The following is a 25,708-nucleotide window of genomic DNA, read 5'->3' on the forward strand; positions in this document are numbered from 1 at the left end:
GTTTTGATATTGTTTTATGCCTGATGTTAGATTACATGTGGAAGAATCCTTTGTTTCGGTTTCTTCACTTGTGTTTTGTAAATTCTGTAGAATTTGTGGAAGATGTGTAATAGCGCCCCTAGCATATAACAATGAAAACACCCCTGGTTAAAAAAAAAAAAGCTAAAACCAGCCTAGGCTGGTTGGCTGGTTTTAGCTGGTCATAGCTGGAAGGCAGGCTGGTTTTAGAGGGGTTTTGGCCACTTTTTCAGGCTGGTCAGGCTGGTCTTAACTGGTCAGGCTGGTAAACCACCAGCTAAAACCAGCCTGGCCAGGCTGGGAGACCAGCTTAAACCAGCTAAGACCAGCCAACCAGCCTAGGCTGGTATTAGCTGTTTTTTTTTTTTTTTTTTTCAGCAGGGACAGATTCTCAGAGCGCAAGTACAGCTCAAATATATTCAGACTTTTTCTAAGTATAAGTTACTTAAATGTAATTTTAAGTATATTTCTGAGAAGTAGGCCTACATAAAAAGTAGACGGAAAGTATACTTTCCTTTTTTAAAGTTTAAAAGAAGTAGCCTATACTATAGCACACTCGAGTGAACTTCTTTTTCCTAAAGGTGAAGCAGAACATTTTAAGACAAGGAGTGTCTGTTGCTTGGTCAGTCCGTGTTTCATGTCCAGTCTCGTGTCTCCCTCCAGTGGATCACCCTTATCCTCACAGACGTGAACTAACAGGTCACTGAACTCTCTGACCCGCCCGAAATGTGACTAATCACGCCGGATACTTGTTAAAAATTAACACGAACATTGCTACACGAAGTTTTCACAGTGACTTTCATATTTTATTGCGTGACTAGGGCATTTTCTGTTTCCGCTTTTTTTTCCTCTGGATATTAAGCGGGTTTCTGTCAAATATTTACGTTAAATCTATTCATGACGTTTAAATTTACATAGTGCTGGTGTCAAGGGATAAAGAGAGGTGCGTGTAAACAACAATGTCAATGAAGCTTTGACTCCTGAGAGAGAGAGAGAGAGAGAGAGAGAGAGAGAGAGAGAGAGAGAGAGAGAGAGAGAGAGAGAGAGAGAGAGAGAATCACCGCTCATATCAAACTAATTCGTATCTTTGGTTTGTGTCTGTCTGAAGTCCCGCTGTTGTTTTCATTTCTCTCATCTCATTCGTTCACCAGCTGTGGATCATGAGCGGTAGGACCTTTAACTTTCAGTTGTTTATAAATCTGTTCATCCTCATCAGCAACTTGACGAACCGATTAATTTATACGGAATAAATTCAAACAAATGGATCAAATGTTTTGAAAGATCGATACTACAGCATCATGTGACTTTATATGGGAAAACACGTTTATATTTAAAACTTGACTATTTTATATTGTGTCCACAGCTTATTGTCTCATTCTTGTGTTTTACCAGTAGTGTAATGAAGCCTATTGCTTGTTAGAATAGTGTCAGTATATAATGAAGAAAAAATGGTGTAGGATTCAAGTCGAAACAAATTTTACTCAAAAATTGGAAGGCTAGTAGATTTCACAAGCAATTACAAATAAACGACAAGTTACACTAAATTAAAAGGGCCAATTTGAAATAGTTTTGTATTGTTTTTTTTTTTTTTTAAATTGGTTTTATTCACAACTTTGGATTAGCATTTTATTAGTTTTATGTTTGGGCTTTGTTAATATAACTGTATTGTTGTGTGTTTTGTTTGTAATGTAGCCTATTAAATTGTAGTGTAGTGTAGCGTGTGTGCACAATAAAGTGGATTCCTTTACTATGAGGCATTCATTGAAATTCCAGCATGTGTTTGGACCTGCCTGACCTGAACACAGACACACACAAACCCCTCAAACACCTCTAATCTTCATCATCTCTCAGGTGGAAGACCATAGTTTGTTTGGATAGCCCTTCTGTTTACAATAACTGCAGTGCATTTTTGTGCTTCTAGACCAGATAAATTACAAATAAGATCTTTTTAATCTCTCAAACCGCACTCAGATTGGCCACAGTCTGGAATGAAAAGTTAGAGATCTCATCATGAATGATTTTATAGCTCTGTGCTCTCGCTGGGTTTTGGCAGTCGTTTGGGTGTGTTTTAATTCACGTGAAGGAATTTTGGCAGATCAAAGGTGATGATTAAAAGAGTCGTAACTGATATCTATGTCAAGTCTAACATTAGTAACATTTTGGTGTGCAGGTTTGTTTTTGTTTTCCTCACGCAGCACTTTCGGCCTGTTTTTTTTTTTTTTTTTTTTCTTTTCCTGATGATCTCTCGAGTGCCGTGAGAGGTCTGGATGGTACCGTCTGCATTCCCCAGCAATGAGATCTTTTGCTGTTCATGCGTTGAATTTACCATCTCACATCTGTTTTATGATCATGTGGATAATCACCTTCATCATATGCATTCACCCCACCATGCTGAGAAAAAAAAAAGAAAAAGCTAACATAGGCTGGTTGACTGGTTTTAGCTGGTTTAAGCTGGAAGTAGCGGGTTTTAGCTGGTCTCCTAGACTAGTTAGGCTGGGTTTAACTGGTGGAAAGTGGCCAAAACCTCTCTAAAACCAGCCTGCTGACCAGCTAAAATCAGCCTCCCAGCCTAGACTGGTTTTAGTTTTTTTTTTTTTTTCAGCAGGGCAGTCTTAGGAGAAAACATATTAAGAGATGGCAGTTTTGTGTGAATTTTTATAATGTGAATGTTTTATTTATTTATTGAAAAAAAGTAATCATAAAGTTCCACCTCTGAACATAAGCCTCAGTGAAGCATAAATAGCATACAAAAACATACAAACTTAGTGAAAAAATAAATAACTACATAACTAGCGTAGAAACAATTTTCACTCAGAAATTGCTAGTAATTTTCACACTTACAAAGAAACAGCAAGTAACACATTAGTAAACATTGCTTTTTTTGGCAGTAGAAGACTAAAATAGTATTTTCGTAAAACAAACTAGTAAAAACATAGTTTTGGATTGCTGTGACAGTGTTGCATGCATTTGTTTGCCATTTGGATTTGTTAAGTTGCTGAAAATCTCTCATAGCTTGACAATCACTTCATGAGATTTGAATTCTTTTAATCAGATTGTCAGAAAATCTGGCTCAGATTGGTTCACCGATTCACTGGCACGCAATGATTGGATGATAAGAAGTCTTCACGGGTCCATTTGGAAGCAAAAAAGGTCTAAATTTTAAATAAATCGAAGCTATGGAGTTATATGGTTCTATCTGACATTTTTTGTCAAAATTGAGTTATTCATGTATTGCTATTCAGTGACAACTTTATGTTTTACATTATGTGATTTAGTAAAATTTGAGCCATAAGTCTATGGAAGGTAAAAATTTTAAAGCTCGATATCTCAAAAGTGCTTATAATGCAGATAGAGCCTTACAATTCCAAGGCGATGAAATATTTTAATCATTTTGATTGAATGTGTTTTTACTAAATGGACCTCAGAAGAAGCTAATTCTTTTAAAATATCCCAATTTTTCATCATTTGTTTGCATTTTTTTTTTTTTTTTGAGAGAGAGACATTTGTTTGAGATTTTTCTTTAAAAAAGTAATTTAAGCAAGTCAGGTTTGAATAAAAGGTAATTTGTGTTGATTCATGGCCAGTACGAATTAACTTCACAATTGAAAGCTCTATGATGTATATCAACAACGTAAACTTAGTTTATGACATTGTTGTGAAGCCCCTGCAGGAACATTTAGTTTTAATAGTGTAGTAGAAGTAGATACTGTAGAAGAGCATTGCATGTCTTCCATGACAAGAGAAAGGGCTGGTTGTTGCTGGTTACTGTATGATGACTAAAATTGCCAAATGGCCTTAAACCATTAGTAAATAAACTACAAAATGTAATGTTGTCTAATAAACACACAGATTGTATGAACAGGGAACTGGGTTCAAGCAGGGTTCAAAGTCCAAAGCACAAGGAAAATCTGTGCTGAAACAGAGTAACGAGAAGCATTCATAAATCTGCTGCTGTCAGCAAAAAGTAGTAGGCTGATGTTTAAAGTTTAAGATCTTTTTGTGGGCTTCTGCCAAAATAAAAGTCAACATTCATAAATGTTAGCATTGTAATTTTACCATCTGTAAAATAAAATAAAAAAGTAAGACACAAATAATGATAACAATCATTACAACAGCTATATTAATTAATTTTTTATAATATGTACTTTCCTCGGCAAGGGAGCATTTATTTGAAAAAAAAAAAAAAGGCAAAATACATGGGGGAAAACCAGTGTTTAATTTTGTTCAGCTTCGGCCAAGAATTTTCATTTCGGTGCATTCCTATTAAAAAGAGCCACTTGACGAGCAGCTGCCTCATGTTATGATCATAAACATCAAAAATGTCCTCTGTTTTCGCATAGGAGAATGGCCACTGGGAGACGAGAGTTCATCTCCGTCAGAGGAGGAGAAGTCCGAGGAGCTGTGGGAGCGAGTGGAAGGAGTGCGACACAAACTGACCCGCATTTTAAACCCTGCGAAGCTGACGCCGTACCTGCGACAATGCAAGGTGATCGACGAGCAGGATGAGGACGAGGTGCTGAACTCCAGTCAGTATCCGCTGAGGATCAGCAGAGCTGGTGAGATGCAAAACACCACACGTGATGTAGTGATGAACGCATTTGAAACACTGTTTTATGAAGCTTTGAAATGTTTATGAATCATTCCATGTGTTTATTCATGCAAAATGACTTACATGAAGTTGTATAGAAGTATAGAGCAACAAAAACAATTAAAAATACACATATATAGTAAATATAGAAAAAAACTAAAAGCCACGTAATTATTTATGCATATCATAGACAAAACAGAATTCATAGTTTACCAGAAAAAACGATAGTAGTGTATTCTTACCCAAAAATAAATAAAGAAAATAAATAAACAATTAATTTACTGATTATGAGAATTTGAATCGTGATATAGAAAAATAATAATACAAGTGTTTATACATATTCACATCCACAAAATAAGAGTTCATTTGCAAAAACTGATTTTTAACAATTTTCAAAAATCATGTTTTTTCATTGAGCATTTCAATTAATCTCAATCAAACTGCAGTTAGGTTATTTTGAAATAAAGTAAAAATAACAACGACAACAACAAAAATACAGCTAACTAACCCAATATAACAATAAAAGCATGATAAAAACATGAATTTTGAAAATTAAAAATTAAAAAAATCTGTTTTCTCTTCTTATATTATTTACAATGGATTTGTCTAATACGGTTAGTTTGGTTTTAATGACGAATGTGTGTATAAATAAAAAGTAAGTACTCAAATCCTTCCCACAACACACAAAACTTGCGCTAGAAATTAATAAAAGAACACAAATTGTACATATAGTTCATATTTAATGATTTGTAGATTATATTTAATGTATTACACTTTCATGAAAACATTTTCCATTGCTTTGGAAATCGCTTTGGATTTTCCAAGTCTGTACATTTTTGTAGTTCTTACTGCATTTACACCATTTTCACCAGTTTCACTCACTTCAAAAGAGTGAATTATTTTGCATTTGGATATTGCATTTAATTAGATTAGATTCCACTTTTAGACGAGATTTTCAGTTGGTTTGTAAAAGGTGTTTATAAAAAATTTAATGCCGAGTACTTATTGCATTTCCACCAGTTTCAAGAATTTTCAAAGGCAGCAAACTTCCTTGACTATTACGCCGGAATGGAAGTGTAGTTCCTAATCTTATCAGCCTAGAAACTCGCAGCTTTGCATTTCCACCGGTCTTATTACACGATATAACTACAGAAGAGTCAAGTTTTAAATACAACAAATATGGAAACTCGTTGGACATTTTTGAACGCGATGCTATTGGTCTAATAGGATTCAATGATCTATGCTAAGCTATGCTAAAAGTGATATCGCCAGAACAGGAGAACGACTGAATGGATTTCAAAACGGTAAAAATCAACTTATTAACTCGGGGGGAGTTGGAGAATGAGCCTTTTTTTCCCCAAAAAAGTGGAGTGTTCCTTTAAAGTGTCTTTTTCAACATGTTCTGACTGCATTTACACAGGTTTGACCAGCCTGTTTTCTGAACTCTTTATAAGAGTGATTTATTTGGCAAAGTAATTGGTTCAGATGATTTAGTTCAATTGTTTGGCTCCATTTATCCCATCAGTATTGGAAAGTACATGTTTCAGAGCATGCACTAAGAAAGTACAGCTGTATCGGGAAATTCTGCCATGTCATAACATGTGTGATCAAACCACAGACACTTTTGTGTGAACTGTTTGCATTCGAGTTAATTTATTGTAAGCGTCAGCCTCGTTTCCTTTACACTTTTGTATCTGGAAAAGTCAATAAGGAACTAAATAAGCTCTTGTGTAGTGCAAAAGGTTGTGGGTAATATTTAACCCTTTTACCAATGTAATGATTTAGGACATACCCTGATACATCTCAGAGATGTCTATTTGACGTCTGCATTTACATCTGCAAGACGTATTTTATAGATTGTTTGCTCATCTGCAATACGGATGTTTCCTATCAGATGTCAAATAGATGTATATTAGATGTTTTTAGGATTTTTATGAATTAAAAATGCATGTAAAACTGACATCTTACAGATATCTGCCAGATGTTTGTAAATATCAGATGCTTTCCAGATCAAGTGATCTTTAGCAGACATCTTGCCGATGTACTACATGTGCTATCTGGGTACTCATCATCAGCTAGCATACTATTTATGGTCGATAGTATGTGAACCTGGATGCACATTGAGGAATGAATGTGGAGTGGGATGTGACTGGTAGCTGTGTGTCTGTATTAGTATGCAGTGATTTGATTGGCTACTGTGCTCAGGGCGTTTACTGGACATCCTGAGGGGGCGTGGCGAGCGCGGTCTCCAGGCCTTCATGGAGTCACTGGAGTTTTACCATCCAGAGCAGTTCACTCAGCTGACTGGACAACAGCCGACACAGCGCTGCTCCATCATGCTGGGTGAGTATGGCTGAATTCACAATCGTATACTTGCATACTACTCTTACTATTTCTTATAAGAAATGTTTGTAACTCACCTTATTTCCTCTGTCTTTACATTATGTGGAGTGAATACTGATTTACTGCTTTCTGAATACTGCTTTAGTAAATACAGTAATAGCAAAAGGAATATATTATATATTATTCTTGAAATTTCGATGTGATTTTGGATTTAGAATTTTTGTATATTACATATGTCATCCAAACATTATTTGCATACTGTGCACTGTGTGCATGTTATATACTTCAGAGGTATAAGAGCATGATAAATGTTACCAAAATACCAAAATTAAAAGAGTTTATGCTTAAACCAAGAACAAATCTTCTCAAAATTAATTGGGTTTATGTTTAAAGCAGGAACTGTTTTAGCAAGGATATGTTTATGCACACAATAGAAACAAACTTATCAAAACAATGTGGATTTATTTTTCAAACAAGAACAAATTTATCAAAACGATGTGGATTTATGCTAAAAACTTTCTTTATGCTGTCTTATGCTGGAAACAAACATATGAATCTAACGGATTTATGCTGAAAGATGTACAAATTTATCAAATTATGTAAAATTATGAATAAAAAAGGACCAAATTTATTCAAATTAAGTTTCACTTAAAACATTTTTTTTTTTTTTCAAAATTAAGAGGGATCGTGTTAAATAATTATTTGATAAAACAGTGATGTTATGATATTTTATTTGTTTTAAACACACACTTATTAAATTTCATCAGTAATAAGACCTACGTTACCAAAATTGAGGGAGCTTTGAGGGAAGTTTTCTCAAAATGAAGTAGATTTATGCTTAGAACAAGAACAGTTTCATTAAAGATATGTTTATGCATACAACAGGAACAAATTTATCAAAAGCATGTGGATTAATGCTAAAAGAAGTACAAAATCATTCAAATTAACAAATTTATCAAAAATAAGTTTATATTTAAAAAATAATAATTTTGTGAATTTATGCATAAATCATGAATAAATACATCAAAATAATTAAGTCAGTTTATGCTTAAAGCAAGAACAATTTTACCAAAATTAAGAGGGTTAATGTTAAAACGAACACATTTAATGAAAACTGAGATTATGGAATTTTAATTTTGACACATTTATTAGAAAACAAGAAGGAAAGTAATTTTGCTTCTTAAGTTGATTTGAGAATATTTAGATATTTGCACTGGAATACAAGACAAATAAGTATTTAATCAAATAGAGTAATACATTTTTGCAATATAGAGCCAAAATCTTTCCCTAGAAAGAGACTTTAATCTTTTAATGCATGCTGCATTAGTTCTAGCAGTTTGTTAATGTTGTTTGTGTGATGTTGTCTGTGTAGATGAGGAGGGTCCGGAGGGTCTTACTCAGTTTCTGCTGCTGGAGGTTCGTAAGCTGCGAGAGCAGTTGCGCTGCAGTCGTGTGTGTGAGCGGCGTCTGTCTCAGCGCTGTCGCATGGCTGAAGACGAACGCAGCCGAGCTGAACGCAAAGCTCAGGATTTGCGGCAGGACCGCATACAACTGGAGAGGTGAAGAAAACACACATATTAGAGAGAAAATTTACATTTAATTTCTTTTCCAATTTAAAGTGAATTAACTAAACAATTGAACAGCTGAGCCCAAGCCTCCGTTGCTGATTCCAAAATGTCACTTAAGAACTAGCATTGAAGGAACGTTGAGTTGCTTCATTGAAAGCTTATTGTTTTTGCTGTATTAAAAGCTCACTGCATTATGAATTATGAGAGAGATGGACCTGCGTGAGTGTGATTACCTGCATCTGATACAGCATTCATTCTTCAGATCTCTTATTTAAAATAAACATAAGTTTGAATAGCCACTGAGGAAAGCGTTGTTTTTGTTGCAATGTTAATATCCTTTCATCTGTTAAGGGTGATTTTGCTGCTAAGTGCATTTGTTCGCTGCATCAAGCTGTTGTTGAAACTAAAAATAACTTCCGTTTAAGTTATAGCGTTGACACTTCAGTATAAAAGTCTTTATTGCTGGCTCATAAATGGTGGAATAATGTAACTAAAATCACCATCACTTTCACATCACCTTTAAATACTACTGCTATTATTTTATATAAAAAAAACAATTATTTAATAAACAACAACAAAAGCCATCATAAAAGTTGCTAGGCAATTCAGTCAAATGTACAAAGACAGCGCTCTGATATACAGCATACGATTTACATAAACATGATGAGACTTTGCCAAAACAATTTGCTCTGGAACAAAAAAATTGTTTAATGAGACCAAAGACTGCCTGTTAGATTGACCCAAAATGAATTATATCTCAGGTCTAGCCACTTTAGAGTCATCAAAGCCCGTGGTAATTTCCAGAAGATCTGGTTGAGCTGAGACTGCTCTCAGGTGGATTCATTAGCGCTGAACGGTCGCTGACGCCCTGGAGCTCATATGTTCGAAAACAACGACACAAATGTTCAAATAGACATTATCTTTATTAACAAACTGCACATTTGAACTATAAACAAGTACATTCTCACCTGAATACCTCTTACATCCCATGACAAAACAACAGTATTATTTATAAAATAACAGTGGATATGGGCTTCACCCATGACACTCGCTGTAAGAAGTATTGCAAGCGGAAGCGGAGTGATACAATTACAAACTGTGAAACAGCTGTTGAAGTGCTGATATTACTCTAATATCATACTCTTATCAGCTAAATACATACATTTTGATTTGTTTAATTTGTTTCAATGTTGATTTTGTTTATGGGACAGGTTGAGGCAGGACTGGGAGTCTGGCAGTCGTGAGCTGGGTTTGCTGAAGGAGAGACATCTGGAACAGGCTGTGAAATACTCGCGAGCATTAGAGGAACAACGCAGAGCTTCATCGCGCGAGAGAGAACTGCTCACAGAGGTACAACATAAATTTCACACTGCAAAACTTGTGTGGTGGATTATTTAGTTTTTCAATATGAAAGTTTTTCATTGTGAATTAGAGGCTCATTGGTCACCATTAGGAGTGGGAGAAAAAATCGATTCACCTAACTATCGCGATTCTTTTTGAAACGATTTAAAAATCAATTGGTTTACCTCAGAATCGATTTATATTTAATAATTTTACTTTTCCTAAGAGGTGGTGGGGAAAAGTTTCAGAGGGCGAAAATGTATTAATGTGTTGCACTTTAAGCAGCACTGCACAGACGATCGGCGTATGACATCAAAGTACTGCATGCAAAGCCATCTGCTCTCTCAGGGCTCCAGACGTTTTGCGACCATTTTTTCTGTCGGTGGGACTAATTTTTGTGTGTGGTCACACTCCAGTAAGAAGTGTTTGAATTCGCTGCACAATGAAAATGGTTGCTGCAAGATCTAGTCATTTGAATTCTGCCAAGAATTCTCTGTTATAAACAGCGTTGACTTACATTAGAAAATCAGAAGTATTACTGCTAACTAAAACTGCTAACTAAAGGTGTTGTGGTAAAAAAAATAAAAAAAATAATACATTATTTATTTCAAGGTTTGTACAGCCTTTGAGAGAGAAATCCAAGCACCTTTTTAATGACTTTTTCAGACTTTAAGCACTTTAATACTGTAAAAAATGATACAATTTGAATGTTATTTTTAATGGGATGACCAACATATACTTTGTGGTAAAATAAGCATACTAAATAAGCCTGACATGACTAAACATGACAAAAACAGTTTGCAAAGTAACATAGCACTTTATTTTATTTCATAAAATATTTTTCTACTCATTTTGTTTAACATTTGAATCGACAGACTAGCGTGTCAATCCTTATAGCAATATCGAGTCGCAATACTTGTAGAATTGAAATTCTTAAAACATTGCAATACATATCGCATCGCCACCCAAGTATTGTGATAGTATTGAATCGGGGGTAGGTGTATCATCCCATCCCTTGTATCCTTTTGATGCCACTCACAGGTGGAGCACCTCAGGAAAAGATTACAGGAAGTGGAGAAACGTGCTCACGATGACTCCACCCCTTCACTGTCAAGTCACACGAGCATTGGGGTCTGTGATGGCGCCCCCAGGGGACCGGAGGAGAAGCCACTGCTCGCCACAATAAATAAAGAGTTTGTCTCTGGAAATCAGGTAAGAGTTATGCAAAACACGTGGCTGACACTTACAGGAGAGTGTGTTGGTCGACTGATGTAATGTGTGAGTTTGTAGGCTCTGTTGGACATTCTGAAGCAGGACCGGCGGGAGGCGTCAGAGCAGCGCCAGGAGCTGAGCAGCACCATCGCCCGACTGCAGGGCGAGCTGGAGAGCTCCGACACTCAGAGAGAGAAAGTGAGAGCAAACCTCTGTGTGTGTGGTGATTATAGGCTTAGTGTGCAACCACATACTAGCATACTACTAATTTTCTGCCGTATATGACACAGATCGTATGAGTAGTATGCTAGTATGCCATTCTGAGTTCAGTCTTTTTTGTGTGTGTGCACTGTAAAGGTGGATTTGATCTGTAAATAATGTGTGGGTGGATAATTAACTGCTTAAGGTAATTTAAAAAGTTTATTTCTGTAGTGATTTAAATCCACTTTCAAACATCAATATTGTACAGAGTAATAAATAAAGAAGAAAACCTTAATTTAAAACACTTATGAATAAATGAATAAAAAATCATTTTATTATGCATTTATTTTAATACTATTGATCATGTTATCAATTAATCTATGCATCTCTCTCTCTATATACACATATGTTTGTGCAGTTGTCATCTCAGTGTGAGCAGTTGCAGCTGCGTCTCAGGACTCTGCAGCTGGACTGGGAAACAGAGCAGAGCAGGAGTGTGTCCTACTTCAACCAGATCATGGAGCTGGAGAGAGAGAGAGACCAGGTATCAAACACACACACACACACACACACACACACACACACACTGGTTTCTGGTTTTTGTGGTGACATTCCATAGACATAAAGCTTTTAATACTGTTTAAACTGTAGTTTATGTCCCCTTATCCTAACTGTACTGAACTACACTGCACTGTACTATTTACCTTTGTACTCTATGGTACAATACTACACCATACTATATTGGACTATACTGCACCGTACTACACTGTCCTGTACTATACAGTACATGTATAATACTGGACTGTATTATACTATACTGTGCTACAATATACTGCACTGTACTATACTACTTCCCCTCACACAAAGCTGTACTGCTATTTTAGATTTTCAAAACACTTCACAATGTATGATTTGTAAGCTGTTTTCCAGGATACTGGACACACACACACACACACACACACTTAAACACTTCAATTTGTGTGTGTGTTGAAGGCGCTGCGGAGTCGTGACAGTCTGCAGCTGGAGTTCACCGACTGCCTCCTGGATAAGAACCGTCTGCGCAAGCGTATAGCGGAGCTGCAGAGCAACCTGGAGCAGCTGCAGAGAGAGACAGAGAAAAACCGAGATCGAAGAGAGCAGAGCGCCACCTGCATGCATTGCGTATGTCTGCATCACTAAATAAAATACTGCATACTACACACTACAGACACATGCATGTTTGTGTTTCTCAAGTGAGGGAGATGTCTGAAAAACTGCTACTTAACTCCCACCAAATTCTATACCGGGCCTGTCCAACTCTGATCCTGAAGATCTACCTTTCTGTAGAGTTCAGCTCCAACCCTGATCAAACACACCTGAACCAACTAAATAGGATCTAGAGGAGCATTTGATAATTACAGACAGGTGTGTTTGACCAGGGTTGGAGCTGAACTTTGCAGGAAGGTAGATCTCCAGAAACAGGATTGGGCAGCCCTTTTCTATGCAATACTATACTATTGCATACTACGCTATACTATATACTATAAATATATTAAAGTAAATTAAAGTAGTTATAGTTTACTGTACCTTACTATGCTCTTTACTATATATAATATTGAAGTCTTTAATACATACTGCACTGCACCGCACTACCATACAATAATGTACTATTCAATACTGAACTGTACTACACTTTACTCCACTGCACTGCACTGTGCTGCACTAACCAATACTACATTATATTGCACTTTACTATGCTATAATGCACTACATGCCACTGAATTATACTATATGGTACAATACTAAACCATACTGTATTGAACTACACTGCACTGTACTATATTATAGTACAATAGTACACTATACTGTATTGAAGTACACTGCATCGTACTATACTACACTGAACAGTACTGTACTCAGCTGTATCGAACTATACAGTACTACACTATACTGCACAATACTACAATATACTGTATTAAAGTACACTACATCATACTATACTATACTGTACAGTACTGCACTGAGCTGTATTGAACTATACAGTAGTACACTATACTGCATTGTACTATGCTACTTTATTGTAAACTGTACTGTACTGTACTACACTGTACTATATTATGTTGCACAGTACTACTTTGTACTATACTATACCATACCATACCATACTACACTATACTTTACTATACTATATTTTACTATACTGTACTATACCATACCATACCATACTACACTATACTTTACTATACTATATTTTACTATACTGTACTGTACTATACCATACCATACCATACCATACTACACTATATTTTACTATACTATACTATACCATACCATACTACACTATACTATACCATACCATACTACACTATACTTTACTATACTATATTTTACTATACTGTACTATACCATACTACACTATACCTTACTATACTATACTATACCATACCATACAATACCATACTACACTATACTTTACTATACTGTACTATACTATATTTTACTATACTGTACTATACCATACTACACTATACTTTACTATACTATACTATACCATACTACACTATACCTTACTATACTATACTATACTATACCATACCATACCATACTACACTATACTTTACCATACTATATTTTACTATACTGTACTATACCATACCATACTACACTATACTATACTATACCGTACCATACTACACTATACTATACTATACCATACTACACTATACTTTACTATACTATACTATACCATACTACACTATACTTTACTATACTATACCATACTACACTATACCTCACTATACTATACTATACCATACCATAACATACTACACTATACTTTACCATACTATATTTTACTATACTGTACTATACCATACCATACCATACCATACTACACTATACTTTACTATACTATACTATACCATACTACACTATACCTTACTATACTATACCATACCATACTACACTATACTATACCATACCATACCATACTACACTATACTTTACCATACTATATTTTACTATACTGTACTATACCATACCATACCATACTACACTATACTTTACTATACTATACCATACTACACTATACCTTACTATACTATACTATACCATACCATACTACACTATACTATACCATACCATACCATACCATACCATACTACACTATACTTTACCATACTATATTTTACTATACTGTACTATACCATACCATACCATACCATACTACACTATACTTTACTATACTATACTATACCATACTACACTATACCTTACTATACTATACTATACCATACCATACTACACTATACTATACCATACCATACCATACTACACTATACTTTACTATACTATACTATACCATACTACACTATACTTTACTATACTCTACTATACCATACCATACTACATTAAACTTTACTATACTATACTATACCATACTACACTATACTTTACTATACTATACTATACCATACCATACTAAACTATACTATACTATACTATACCATACTACACTATTCTTTACTATACTATACTATACCATACCATACCATACTACACTATACTATACTATAACATGTGTATGTGTATGTTTCTGTAGTCTCACCTGTCGTTGTTCAGTGAGGATCAGTGTTACGGACCATGTTGTTCAGTTGATCTGAGTCCCAGTCCACTTACACGCAGAGCTTACCTAAAGGTCAGAGTTCACACACAAACACACAATTATGTTATTAGTGCATGTGTGTGTGTATTCGTTCTCTCATGTTGTGATTGTGTTTTTACAGTCAAGCTATCCAGCTCAGATCGGTGAGCAGTCTGAAGGTGAGATCTGAATTTAACTGGATAATGACTCCATTGTCTTCTCTAGAGCTGTTTTACAGCTGAAATTCATTCATAATTGATGGATTTTACAACATTTACACTGTTATTTTCCTGTTTGTTACTGTGAAGCAGCTTTGAAACAGTCTGTATTGTTTAAAGATTGCTGATGTTGTTTTTTTGACGCCGTTGTGTGTTTGTGTCACAGACTCTTGCTGCTCTAATTCGGAGGAGAATCTGCTCACGCCGGTAAATATATTTCACTATATGTGGTGCAATGATGGTCATGCCCTGTGTTTAAATCTCACTGTATGTTTTGTGATTGTGCAGGAATGTAACACTGAGAAAGACATCAACAGACTCTCCACATTTCCCTTTCCGCCCTGTATGAACTCCATCAACCGTAGAGTAAACATAGAGTAAGACAAAATAGACACTGTGAATTGTGTTACACATTAATCTCATGCCAGACATCACAATAAATACTAGTGAAGGAAAGCACCTGAGTCATAGTTCACTGGTGTCTTGCTGTCTGTGTGTGTTCGCAGGTTCGATCTGACCTCATGGGGGAGTGACGAGAATGAGCCGCATACAGGTGTGTGAAAAAACTCTCTGTCTGTGTATCTTCCTCTAAAACTGTCTGTTTGTCTTGTGTTCAGTGTGCATTTCACTTGTTAGTAATGATGTGTGTGTGTGTGTGTTGCAGAGGACTCAGACTCATGTCTGTTGAGTTCGTGGAGCTCTCTGCCATCTCAGCTCTTTCCTCCTGATGTGATCAACGTGACTCAGACTCTCCCGATCAAACCTGCATCATCCTCACCACGGTACGAACCCTTCATTAACACTGGAAACAGACTGCTTTCACACTACATTCAGTTGATCTGAATCAGAGTTTGTTTCCACCACTAAACAGTAAACTTTATTCTGTTTGTTTTGTCTCATGTTCCTCATGTTTGTTTCTCAGATTGTCTCTGTCGCTCTCCCCCTCGCTCAAAAGCATCAGTCTGGCTGACGATATCACTATCATCGGTGGAAACCGGACGGGTGTGTTTGTTCAGACGGTCAGGGCGGGTTCACCTGCGCATATCTGCGGCCTGAAGGAGGGCAGTGAACTACAGGAGGTAGGGCGGAAACTGTTTCCTGCCAGACAGGAAGTTCCTCCATTGAAACGCATTTAAATGGCGTGTTTTGTTGTCAGTTGGATCAGGTGTTGTTCGGCGAAGGACGTGTTCGTCTCAGCCAGTGTACGGCTGAAGTGGCTCATTTCTCACTGCAGTGGTGGACCGAACCAAACACGCTCAAACACACACACAATCCCGACGGTAAGAGACAAACATGCTTCATCAGTGCTTCATTACAGATGTCTAAACCTTCTTTAGGGGAGACAGGCTACACTCTTAAAAATGAAGGTGCTTTACGATGCCATAGAAGAACCTTTTTTTTAATGGTTCCATAAAGCACCTTTAACATCTGAAGAACCTTTCTGTTTCACAAAAACGTTCTTTGTGGCAAAAGGTTCTTCAGTTTATATAAAGGTAAGAAAGAGATGGTTCTTTAAAGAACCTTTGACTGAATGGTTATTTGTGGAACCAAAAATGGTTCTTCTATGGCATTGCTGTGAAGAACCTTTTAAAACACCTTTATTTTTAAGAGTGTAGTGGAAAGAAAACATCTAAAAGACACTGTTAAGTGTTTCTTTTATAGCACATTTGTGTCAATAAATTTCAATTACAACTGGGTAAGTAAGGTGGTAAATACCTAGTTCTGCAATGAAACTCTAGATGGCGCAGGCTGGCGGGTTGTTAATGTAACTAATGATATCACAGAGTTATATGACTTAGCACAAGTTGATTGGTTCATGTTGCATACGCAACCAATGAGCTTGCAGCTGTTTAAATGGCTGATAGCATTTACTTGGGCATTTCGCAGTGCGCTTTCAAAGTTCCTCTGAAATCCTCCACCTTCCCCAGCTCCACCTGTATAGATCTGCTGCGGGTTATTTTATGCTATTTGTGCAGCAGCAGTATGTCTTAAATACTCACAGCACTGTATCACCATATACAGTAGCAAGTTCTGTACTTGCTTGCAGCAGCAGCAATAATCTAAAACTACAACAATAACCAACAGCAGCGTAGAAGATCTATTCCACCAAGACCAAATACATTAACATTGTCATATCCATTACCATAATAAACTTTTCAGAGAGTTGTCATGACAGAACTAGGGCTGTCCCCGACTATGAATTTTCATAGTCGAATCAGAATTTTCGAATCTTTCTATAGTCGACCGATAGTCGAATCATCTAGGCTTATGTGCGTGTGTGAATGGGTTGGGAGGGGCACGACACTATAGTCAGCAGGAGGGTAAAACTATTTTTATTTTATTTTATAAGCGACCAAAACTGCCTGCCAACTGACAGACAAACTTATTTAGGTTTAAATAAAAACACAGAACGCGTCTTTTAGTTCTAAAAACGTGAGGCGCACAGCACTGCCTTTTTTGGTGACTTTTAATGAAAGAGCAGTGTGCTGCGGTTTTTTTATGTTGCTAAGCAACGACCAAAACAGCTGTCCTGTCAGTCAATTCAAAGGATTATAGCGCGAGAGCTCTAAAATCTTAGTTTTTTTGCTGTTAAGTAAACTGTCATATTAGCAGAAACCCTAAATAATACAGCTCCGGGTTACCCATGATAGACACCAAAGGTTTCTCCTCCATTTCTTGGAGTCTCCGGACTTTTTAAGCAACGGTAAACTTTCGCCATCACAACAGAAGGCCCGCCTCTCCATTCATTCGATTGGACAATGGAAAAGAACGCGAATGACGTTGGCCGTTTTTCCGCTCAGAGTTGATTTTTTTTTTTCAACTTCAGGCACTCAGAGCGCTCCTGCAAAACGCGAGGCGCCGGGGGCGCATAAACAGCTTGCAGAACGCTCACTGCCAACAGAAAACCATTCAAAAGAGGCGCCTCCAACTGCAAAAACGCGTTCGGTGTGATCGCCGCCATCCCTGCCGTCAAGATGGTCCTCATCTCGTCATGCATCAGGGAAAGTGAAAATTAAATTAGTCACAGGGGTGGTTGGATTTATTCACAAACATGTTAAAAATATTTATTGAACGCTTCTTTCTTTTCACTTTTGTTTTTACTGCATTATCATAATCAAAGGCTGTATATAACTTAATATAACCACACAAAACCAGTAGTTCTGTGTGCAATTAGACATTGAGCACCCCCATATTGCCAAAATGGTATGATGCTCGTTTCACCCGCGAAGATTCGACTGTGAGATCGGTGGTCGAATCAGGTTCCCCATATCGATGCATCGAATCTTCGACTATTCGGGGACAGCCCTAGACAGAACTATTAGTTTTTTTTTTGTTTTGTTTTTTTACCATATTCACCTGCAGTGTCTTGCCTTAAAGGGATAGTTCACCCAAAAATAAAAAATGTAATTCAGTTATTTATCTTTCCTCTCTGGTCTCAGGTTACTCCCGTTTACTCGCCGAACTCTCATCTCCATCTTTCACCGGCGCAGACTCGTTCTACGTGCGCGTGAACCTTGACCTCCGTCACCATGGTGACCCACCGTGTCTCAGGATTTGCTGTGATGATGTGCTGCACGTGACCGACACACGTTACAATGGCAAGTATCAGTGGCGCTGCGTTCGAGTGGACAAACACACAGGGGCGCCACTGCAGGCTGGAGCCGTGCCTAATTACAACAGGTACACACTTGATACACACGAACACAACACTGACAAACATACAACACTGAAATATCATAATATTCAATAAAATAAAGCAGGGAAAATAAGTATTTGACACATCAGCATTTTTATCAGTAAGGGTATTTCTAAGTGGGCTATTGACACAAAATTTCCACCGGATGTCTTTTGCACCTTATTATCTTCATGTGTTCAATACTTATTCCCTGTGTCATTTCATTTTATTTATTATGACACAACTTGTATACTTAAATGTTCTGATTTCTTTGTATGAATTCAATATTTGGCTTGATGGCTACATCTGGTGGACATTTTGTGCCAATAGCCCACTTAGAAATACCCTTACTGATAAAAATGCTGATGTGTCAAATACTTATTTCCCCCGCTGTACACTTGTGTTTTCTCATTCAGGGCTCAGCAGCTGCTGTTGGTGAGACTTCGTACAATGGCACTTGAACAGAATCAGTGCAGGAGAAAGGTGATGGTCTGTCTGTTTTTCTGTCGTTTATAAATGTCGATTAAGAAATATTGCTGTTTCCATTAACTGATGTTCTGCGACAGAAACGTAAATTTTTCCTCTCACGATAAGTCAAGGCAATGGATTTTTGTGGGATTTTGGCTATATTTAATCGAATGTGGCCTGTAAATGCAAAAAAAAAAAAAAAGTTCCAATTGCTGTTTTGTGAAATATTCCTTTTTCGAAAATTTCTGAAAAACCACCTCATGCGAGCGTAAATACTTTTTTGCGATATATGTGGGGTTTTTTTGGGGTTTTTTTTTTTTTGCAATTGACGCATTTCCATTAGGCATATTTTCAATTTGCACAATTTAAAGGGTAATGGAAACACAGCTACTGAGTTGTTTTTTTGTGTCTGTCTGCAGTTCTGTAAGAAAACCCCTGAGCGTGTCCGGCTAATTAAAGCAGTCGCGGCAAACTACCGCGAGATTGGCTCGTCCAGTCCAGTGCTCTACACACTCAGTAACCGTAAGTCCTGTCCACTCTAACATTTAACCATTCAGAGTGAATATTGTTAGTTTTGAATCTGTGTGTTTTTGTAGGTCATGAGGAGCAGCTGATCCCATTCAGTCTGGTTCAGATGGTTCGGGTCTTTAGCAAACGGCCGGTGGTTTTCTCTCCATCTCTACTGTCCCGAGGGATCATCGAGCGCCTCCTGCAACCGGCAGAATCCGGTCTGGACTTCAACACCTGCCATCCAGGTATAGCGGCAGATCTTAACTTCAACTATAACCATGCTACTTGTTACTTGAAATAAACTGAAAATATATAAATATACCATCTGAAAAAAATACAATGAAAAAACTTAAACTAAGTTTCTTCTGCTCAACAAGCCTGTATTTATTTGATCCTAAGTACAGCAAAAACAGTACAATTTTGCAATATTTTACTATTTTAACTAACTGTTTTCTGTTTTTTTTTTGTTCTTTTGTTTTTTTGCATAATCCTTCAAAAATCATTCTAATGTTCTAAGAGAGAGAGAGAGAGAGAGAGAGAGAGAAATCAGATAATTTCAGATACAGCAGGGAAAATAAGTATTTGACACTGAATTTCTAAGTGGGCTACTGACACAAAATTTCCACCAGATGTAGCTAGTGTTGTTTTTGGCGGCCGATTTTAATTTTAGTTTTAGTCTAGTCTTTGTGTGAAGCTCTCATTTTAGTTTTTATTAGTTTTAGTCACGTTCATACTCTTTTTAGTCTAGTCAAGTTTTAGTCGACTAAAAGTCTGAGCATTTTAGTCTTATTTTAGTCTAGTTTTAGTCGACGAAAACTGATGACATTTAGTCAATTTTTAGTCAATGAAATTTTATTTAACCCAGTCAATATAGTATAACTACCTAGTTGTATAGACGAAACCAAAGTTTTCTTTTAGCCAAACCCATTTCAAACAAGGTTATCTTATTATATTATTGTTAGGCTACCTTATAAACTCAAAAATACATCCATTCCAGACATGGAAGATGCTCTAATTTGAAATTACAACATTTATTTTACCTACCAAACATGTTAGAATTACACACACATAAATTGAAATAAAATAAATAAAATAAAATAAATAAAATAGCATCACATGACAATGCCAGAAAAAAAAAATACATTCAAGTTTAACAAACGTGACTGCTTCGTATTCTGATTCAAACACGAACCCCTTGTGCAGGTTTCAAGTGTCATTCACTTGTTAATTAAGAATAAATCATAATACGAATAAATATATACGTGTAGTTTTGTGCATGTTTATTTAGTAGTAATTCCCGTTTCAAAAGCACTTCTAATTAATAATTAGTCAATTTAACAATATTCTTAATTTACTTTGATCATCTATGGCTACACAAATCATGCTTGTACTTTCATAAGTTTATTTACAGATTAATTAATTTGTGTAAGTAAAATATTTCTTATGGTTTTCGTAGCACAAATTGATTCATTTTATGAAACTGTCCAAAAATCGCTTTGACATCTGGGACGCAAAACAAACGTTTTCCACCTTTGACTGCGAGATGTCATTAGAGTAGAACGTGTTGAAAAGCTTGCTTTGAAAAGCTTCATTTTCATATCACTACTAAAGAGTATAGGAATAACTGTATGTGTCCTTTCTTCTTTTTCTCCCAAAGACGAACCACAGCTGACCAGCCATCGCTCCCTTTCTCTGTGTCAGACTTAACTTTGTTTGTAGTCGTCTTCTAATAATTCCGCGAGTGTAGGTTGAGGGAGTGACGTCGTCTGCGGTTTAGGCTAATCCCTTCTAGCTCTGGCTACTGGGCACGAGACATCAATCTAACGTTAGAACATTTCGTTTCGTCTAGTTTTCGTCGCCGAAAATGAAGAGACATTTTAGCATAGTTTTTATTTTGTAAACCACATTTAGTCTCGTTTTTATTCGTCAACGATATTGTATTATACATTTTATTATAGTTATCGTCACATGACCAGCATTTTCGTTTCGTCTCGTCTCGTTTTCGTCATGTGATAAAGGTTCGTTGACGACGATATTTAGTCATAATTTTCGTTGACGAAAGCAACACTAGATGTAGCCATCATGCCAAATATTGAATTCATACAAAGAAATCAGAACATTTAAGTATACAAGTTGAGTCATAATAAATAAAGTGAAATGACACAGGGAATAAGTATTGAACACACTCTATTTAATACTTTGTAGAAAAGCCTTTGTTGGTGATTACAGCTTCTAGACGCCTCTTGTATGGAGAGACCAGCCGTCTGCATTGCTCAGGAGTGATTCTGGCCCATTCTTCCACACAAACGCTCTTTAAATCTTGAAGGTTCCTTGGGCCTCTTTTGTGAACTTTGATCTTCAGTTCTCTCCATAGATTTTTGGTCAGGTGATTGACTGGGCCATTCACGCAACTTGATTTTCTTTCTTTGAAACCACTTCGTTGTTTCCTTGGCCTTGTGTTTGGGATCATTGTCTTGCTGAAATGTCCATCCTCTTTTCATTTTCAGCTTTCTGGTAGATGGCAGCAGATTTTTATCCAGAATGTCCCGGTACATTTCTCCATTCATCCTGCCTTCAATAATATGAAGTCTGCCAGTACCCCTTGCTGAAAAGCAGCCCCAAACCATGATGCTTCCACCCCCAAACTTAACTGTTGGTATGGTGTTCTTGGGGTGGTGGGCAGTGCCATTTCTTCTCCAAACATGGTGTGTAGAATGACTGCAAAAAAGTTAAATTTTGCTTTCATCTGACCATACTATAGTCTCCTAATAATCCACAAACTTTAACCGAGCCTCAACATGCTTTTTGTTCAGCAATGGAGTCTTGCGTGGTGAGCGTGCATGGATGCCATGGCGGTTCAGTGCATTGCTTATAGTTTTCTTTGAAACAACAGTACCTGCTGATGCAAGGTCTTCCTGAAATTCTGCCCGAGTGGTTCGTGGCTCTTGGAGAACTCTCCTGATTATTCTTTGGACTACTCGGACAGGGATCTTACATGGAGCACCTGATCGTGGCCGGTTTATGGTGAACTGATGCTCTTTCCATTTCCGGATAATGGCCCCCACAGTGCTCACAGGAACATTCAGAATTCTGGAAATGCACCTATAACCATTCCCATCAAAATGCTTTTCAACGATATGATTACGAAGATCTTGAGAGAGTTCTTTGCTTTTACCCATCATGAAGTCTTTCCTGTGTGCCTTCTGGGTAATGAGAAGCCTTTATAGGCCATCAATTAGGACTAAAGCAGTTGATATCAATTAGTACTGATAGGGGGCAGGGTTTCTCTCTCAATACTGACAGATTTCAGGTGATCTCCTGGCTTTCTATGTCATTTTGCACCTTGTTATTTTCATGTGTTCAATACTTATTCCCTGTGTCATTTCATTTTATTTATTATGACTCAACTTGTATACTTAAATGTTCTGATTTCTTTGTATGAATTCAATATTTGGCTTGATGGCTACATCTGGTGGAAATTTTGTGTCAATAGCACACTTAGAAATACCCTTACTGATAAAAATGTTGATGTGTCAAATACTTATTTTCCCCGCTGTAAATGCAGATCTTTGGATCTTTCTATTCATCAAAGAACCTGAAAAAAATGGGAAAATGTACTGAACTCTTTTCAACATTAATAATAATAATAATAATAATAATAAATGTTTCTTGAATAGCAAATCAGAATAATATAATGATTTCTGAAAGTAATAATGCTGAAAATTTAGCACTTATCACAGGAATACATTTTAAAATATATTCAAATAAAAAAGTGTTATTTTAAATAGTAAAGACATTTCAAAATTGTAGTTTTCTCTAAGTCTTCTTTAAAAAATATTAAAAATGTTACTATTTAAAAGCTTTTGACTTGTAGTGAATAATATAAAAACCTAATACAATTACAAACGTCAAATCTTTACAAAAACTAATAAAAATTACAAAAACTTGAACAATGATAGAACTATTTCAAATTCTTCCTAAATTCTACAATACTACTAGGAAAATTACAAAAAAATTAAAATTACTAAAACTTAAATTTAAATGAACATGGAAAATATATATAAAAATTACATTAAAATTACATTAAAATAAACTAAACTTAAAATTTAAAATATATAAAATGTAAAAATATATATATATTATTAATATATACCATGATAGTATAGTATCAATGTCATGTATCTGGTCTATCCTGTTTTCATGTACTCTTGCACCACACTTCATGGACTTCATTCCCCACAAGCCACTGCTCTAATCACTGCATTCACCTGCTCTCACTTTACTGATTACTGCTCACAGCTGCACCTCATCACACTGTCTGCATTTAAGCCACTCACACACACAGCCACATTGCGAAGTCTTATTGTTCCCTATGGTCATAATTCTAAGCGTTTTCCCTTGTGTTGGATTTCCCGTGTATGACCCTGGACTGTGTATCTCGTTTCTGATTCTTGCTACATACCATTGTGACCATTGCCTGAGTATCGAACTGTTTACTGGATTTCCTACCTTGTTCCTGTTTTCCGGTGATTACTCTTGCTTGTTTACGATTCTCAATAAATGCTGCAAATGGATCCGCACGTCTCAGTCTGACTCCCTGTGACAATCAATGATACTAAAATAACACTGCTCCTGCATTTACCAGTGGGGTTTACATTGTCTTTTTAAAAATTATTTGTTTTTACCATTTCATTCAATTTTTGTATTACACATTTTGATATGTTTTTCTTCAAAATGTTAGGATTTTTTTTTTTTTTTCATTATTATTTATTGTGTGCAGAGCTGGTGGAAGGTTGTGTGCATCAGGATAAGAGTGTGTTCTTCTTGGACTCCACAGATCAACCACTGGGAATCAAACTACAGGGTATTCAAGAGGTTATTAACCAGGTAAACTTTAACACAAACTCACTCACACACTTACTGAAAGTCACGGCTGTGGTAAAACTCTGTGTGTTCAGGACAAGCACTGTCTGCTTCAGCTGGGCTTAAATCATGTGGAGAATCTCCTGAAGCAGAGCATCTATCCCATCATCATCTACATCAAACCCAAAGACAAGAAGGGACGCAAGTTCAGGTGTGGATCCGTGTTTGTCTGTCTCTCAGCATATATTCACAACATCAGCCTAGAGCTCTTGATATCAAGCAAACATTAAACCCCAGTGTAACCTGTGTGTTTCAGGAAGCTGTTATTAGGCCACAGAGAGGAGGACCTGATGGAGGCCTGTCAGATGGAGGAGCTGCAGCTGGAGACTCTTCCTGTGATGTTCAGTACAGTGGAGCCAAACACATGGAGCTGCACAGACGAGCTGCTGGCCGTCATACGCAGCACTATCCTGAGCCAGCAGAACGCCGTGGTGTGGCTGGAGCAGGAGCGACTCCAGTAGACACCCATCCTTATGTTCACACTTACTGTTCTTTAGAACCAGTTATTGGGTAAATGGTTACATGGTTACATCTCAAATACACCATAATGTGAATCCTTTAATATGAATTTGAACAAACTTTTTCCTGATGCTGGGGAATGTGTTTTATAATCCTTATATGCTCATGTTTATGTTACCTTTTTACTATGCACTGGACTAATTCTTAAGTTACAGTAGTACACTTTAATCTTCTTAAGCTATTGAACTAGATTTCAAAAAACTGTATTGTATGTTCTTTGTTTTTGAGTTATATGTATGAAATGATCTCCAATTTGGACAACTGCATCCATCAGGTGCATCAGGTGATACAATAAAAAAAAAAAAGAAAAGTCTGCTACGGATATGTGTTCTTGACTACTTTTTGATGATTAAAACATATTTCAGGACATTTTGCACAAGTGAGTTTCTCACTGCCAGTTTGTGTTGTTCTTAAATCCACTATTTTGTTTATATCGACTGTAAAAGTCGTTCTTGTTTTTTTTTTTTTTGCTTGCAGATATAATGCAATAGTGCAAGATCA

General features: G+C 36.5%; 1 protein-coding gene across 3 annotated transcripts; it reads left to right on the top strand.

The window, feature by feature from the left end:
- Positions 1–1,021: 1,021 nt before the first annotated feature.
- Positions 1,022–25,516, top strand: LOC141343324 (caspase recruitment domain-containing protein 11). 3 transcript variants are annotated; one of them, XM_073847935.1, is made up of 24 exons: positions 1,022–1,185; positions 4,359–4,574; positions 6,812–6,949; positions 8,322–8,508; positions 9,729–9,867; positions 10,900–11,070; positions 11,149–11,268; positions 11,690–11,815; positions 12,265–12,432; positions 14,852–14,947; positions 15,036–15,072; positions 15,278–15,318; positions 15,400–15,488; positions 15,618–15,664; positions 15,776–15,893; positions 16,034–16,190; positions 16,268–16,391; positions 18,552–18,792; positions 19,204–19,270; positions 19,675–19,777; positions 19,852–20,010; positions 24,603–24,652; positions 24,724–24,839; positions 24,945–25,516. In XM_073847935.1, exons 1-24 carry the CDS (start codon positions 1,179–1,181, stop codon positions 25,147–25,149), a joined length of 2,922 nt encoding a protein of 973 aa, XP_073704036.1. In that variant the 5' UTR covers positions 1,022–1,178; the 3' UTR covers positions 25,150–25,516. The 3 variants fall into 3 exon arrangements, with proteins under 3 accessions (XP_073704036.1, XP_073704020.1, XP_073704029.1); XM_073847919.1 differs by having other exon boundaries at positions 1,023–1,185; positions 24,546–24,629; XM_073847928.1 differs by having other exon boundaries at positions 1,024–1,185; positions 24,546–24,652.
- The last annotated feature ends 192 nt before the right edge of the window (positions 25,517–25,708 follow it).

The sequence above is a fragment of the Garra rufa genome, chromosome 1 (assembly GCF_049309525.1).
Source record: "Garra rufa chromosome 1, GarRuf1.0, whole genome shotgun sequence".
Classification (NCBI taxonomy): domain Eukaryota; kingdom Metazoa; phylum Chordata; class Actinopteri; order Cypriniformes; family Cyprinidae; genus Garra; species Garra rufa.

What these genes read in the sequence shown, in the direction of transcription:
- LOC141343324 (XM_073847919.1), top strand. An exon ending in TGGAGAGAGAGAGAGACCAG is followed by an intron (nt 11,816 to 12,264) that starts GTATCAAACACA and finishes TGTGTGTTGAAG; the next exon opens with GCGCTGCGGAGTCGTGACAG. An exon ending in CGAGAATGAGCCGCATACAG is followed by an intron (nt 15,665 to 15,775) that starts GTGTGTGAAAAA and finishes TGTGTGTTGCAG; the next exon opens with AGGACTCAGACTCATGTCTG.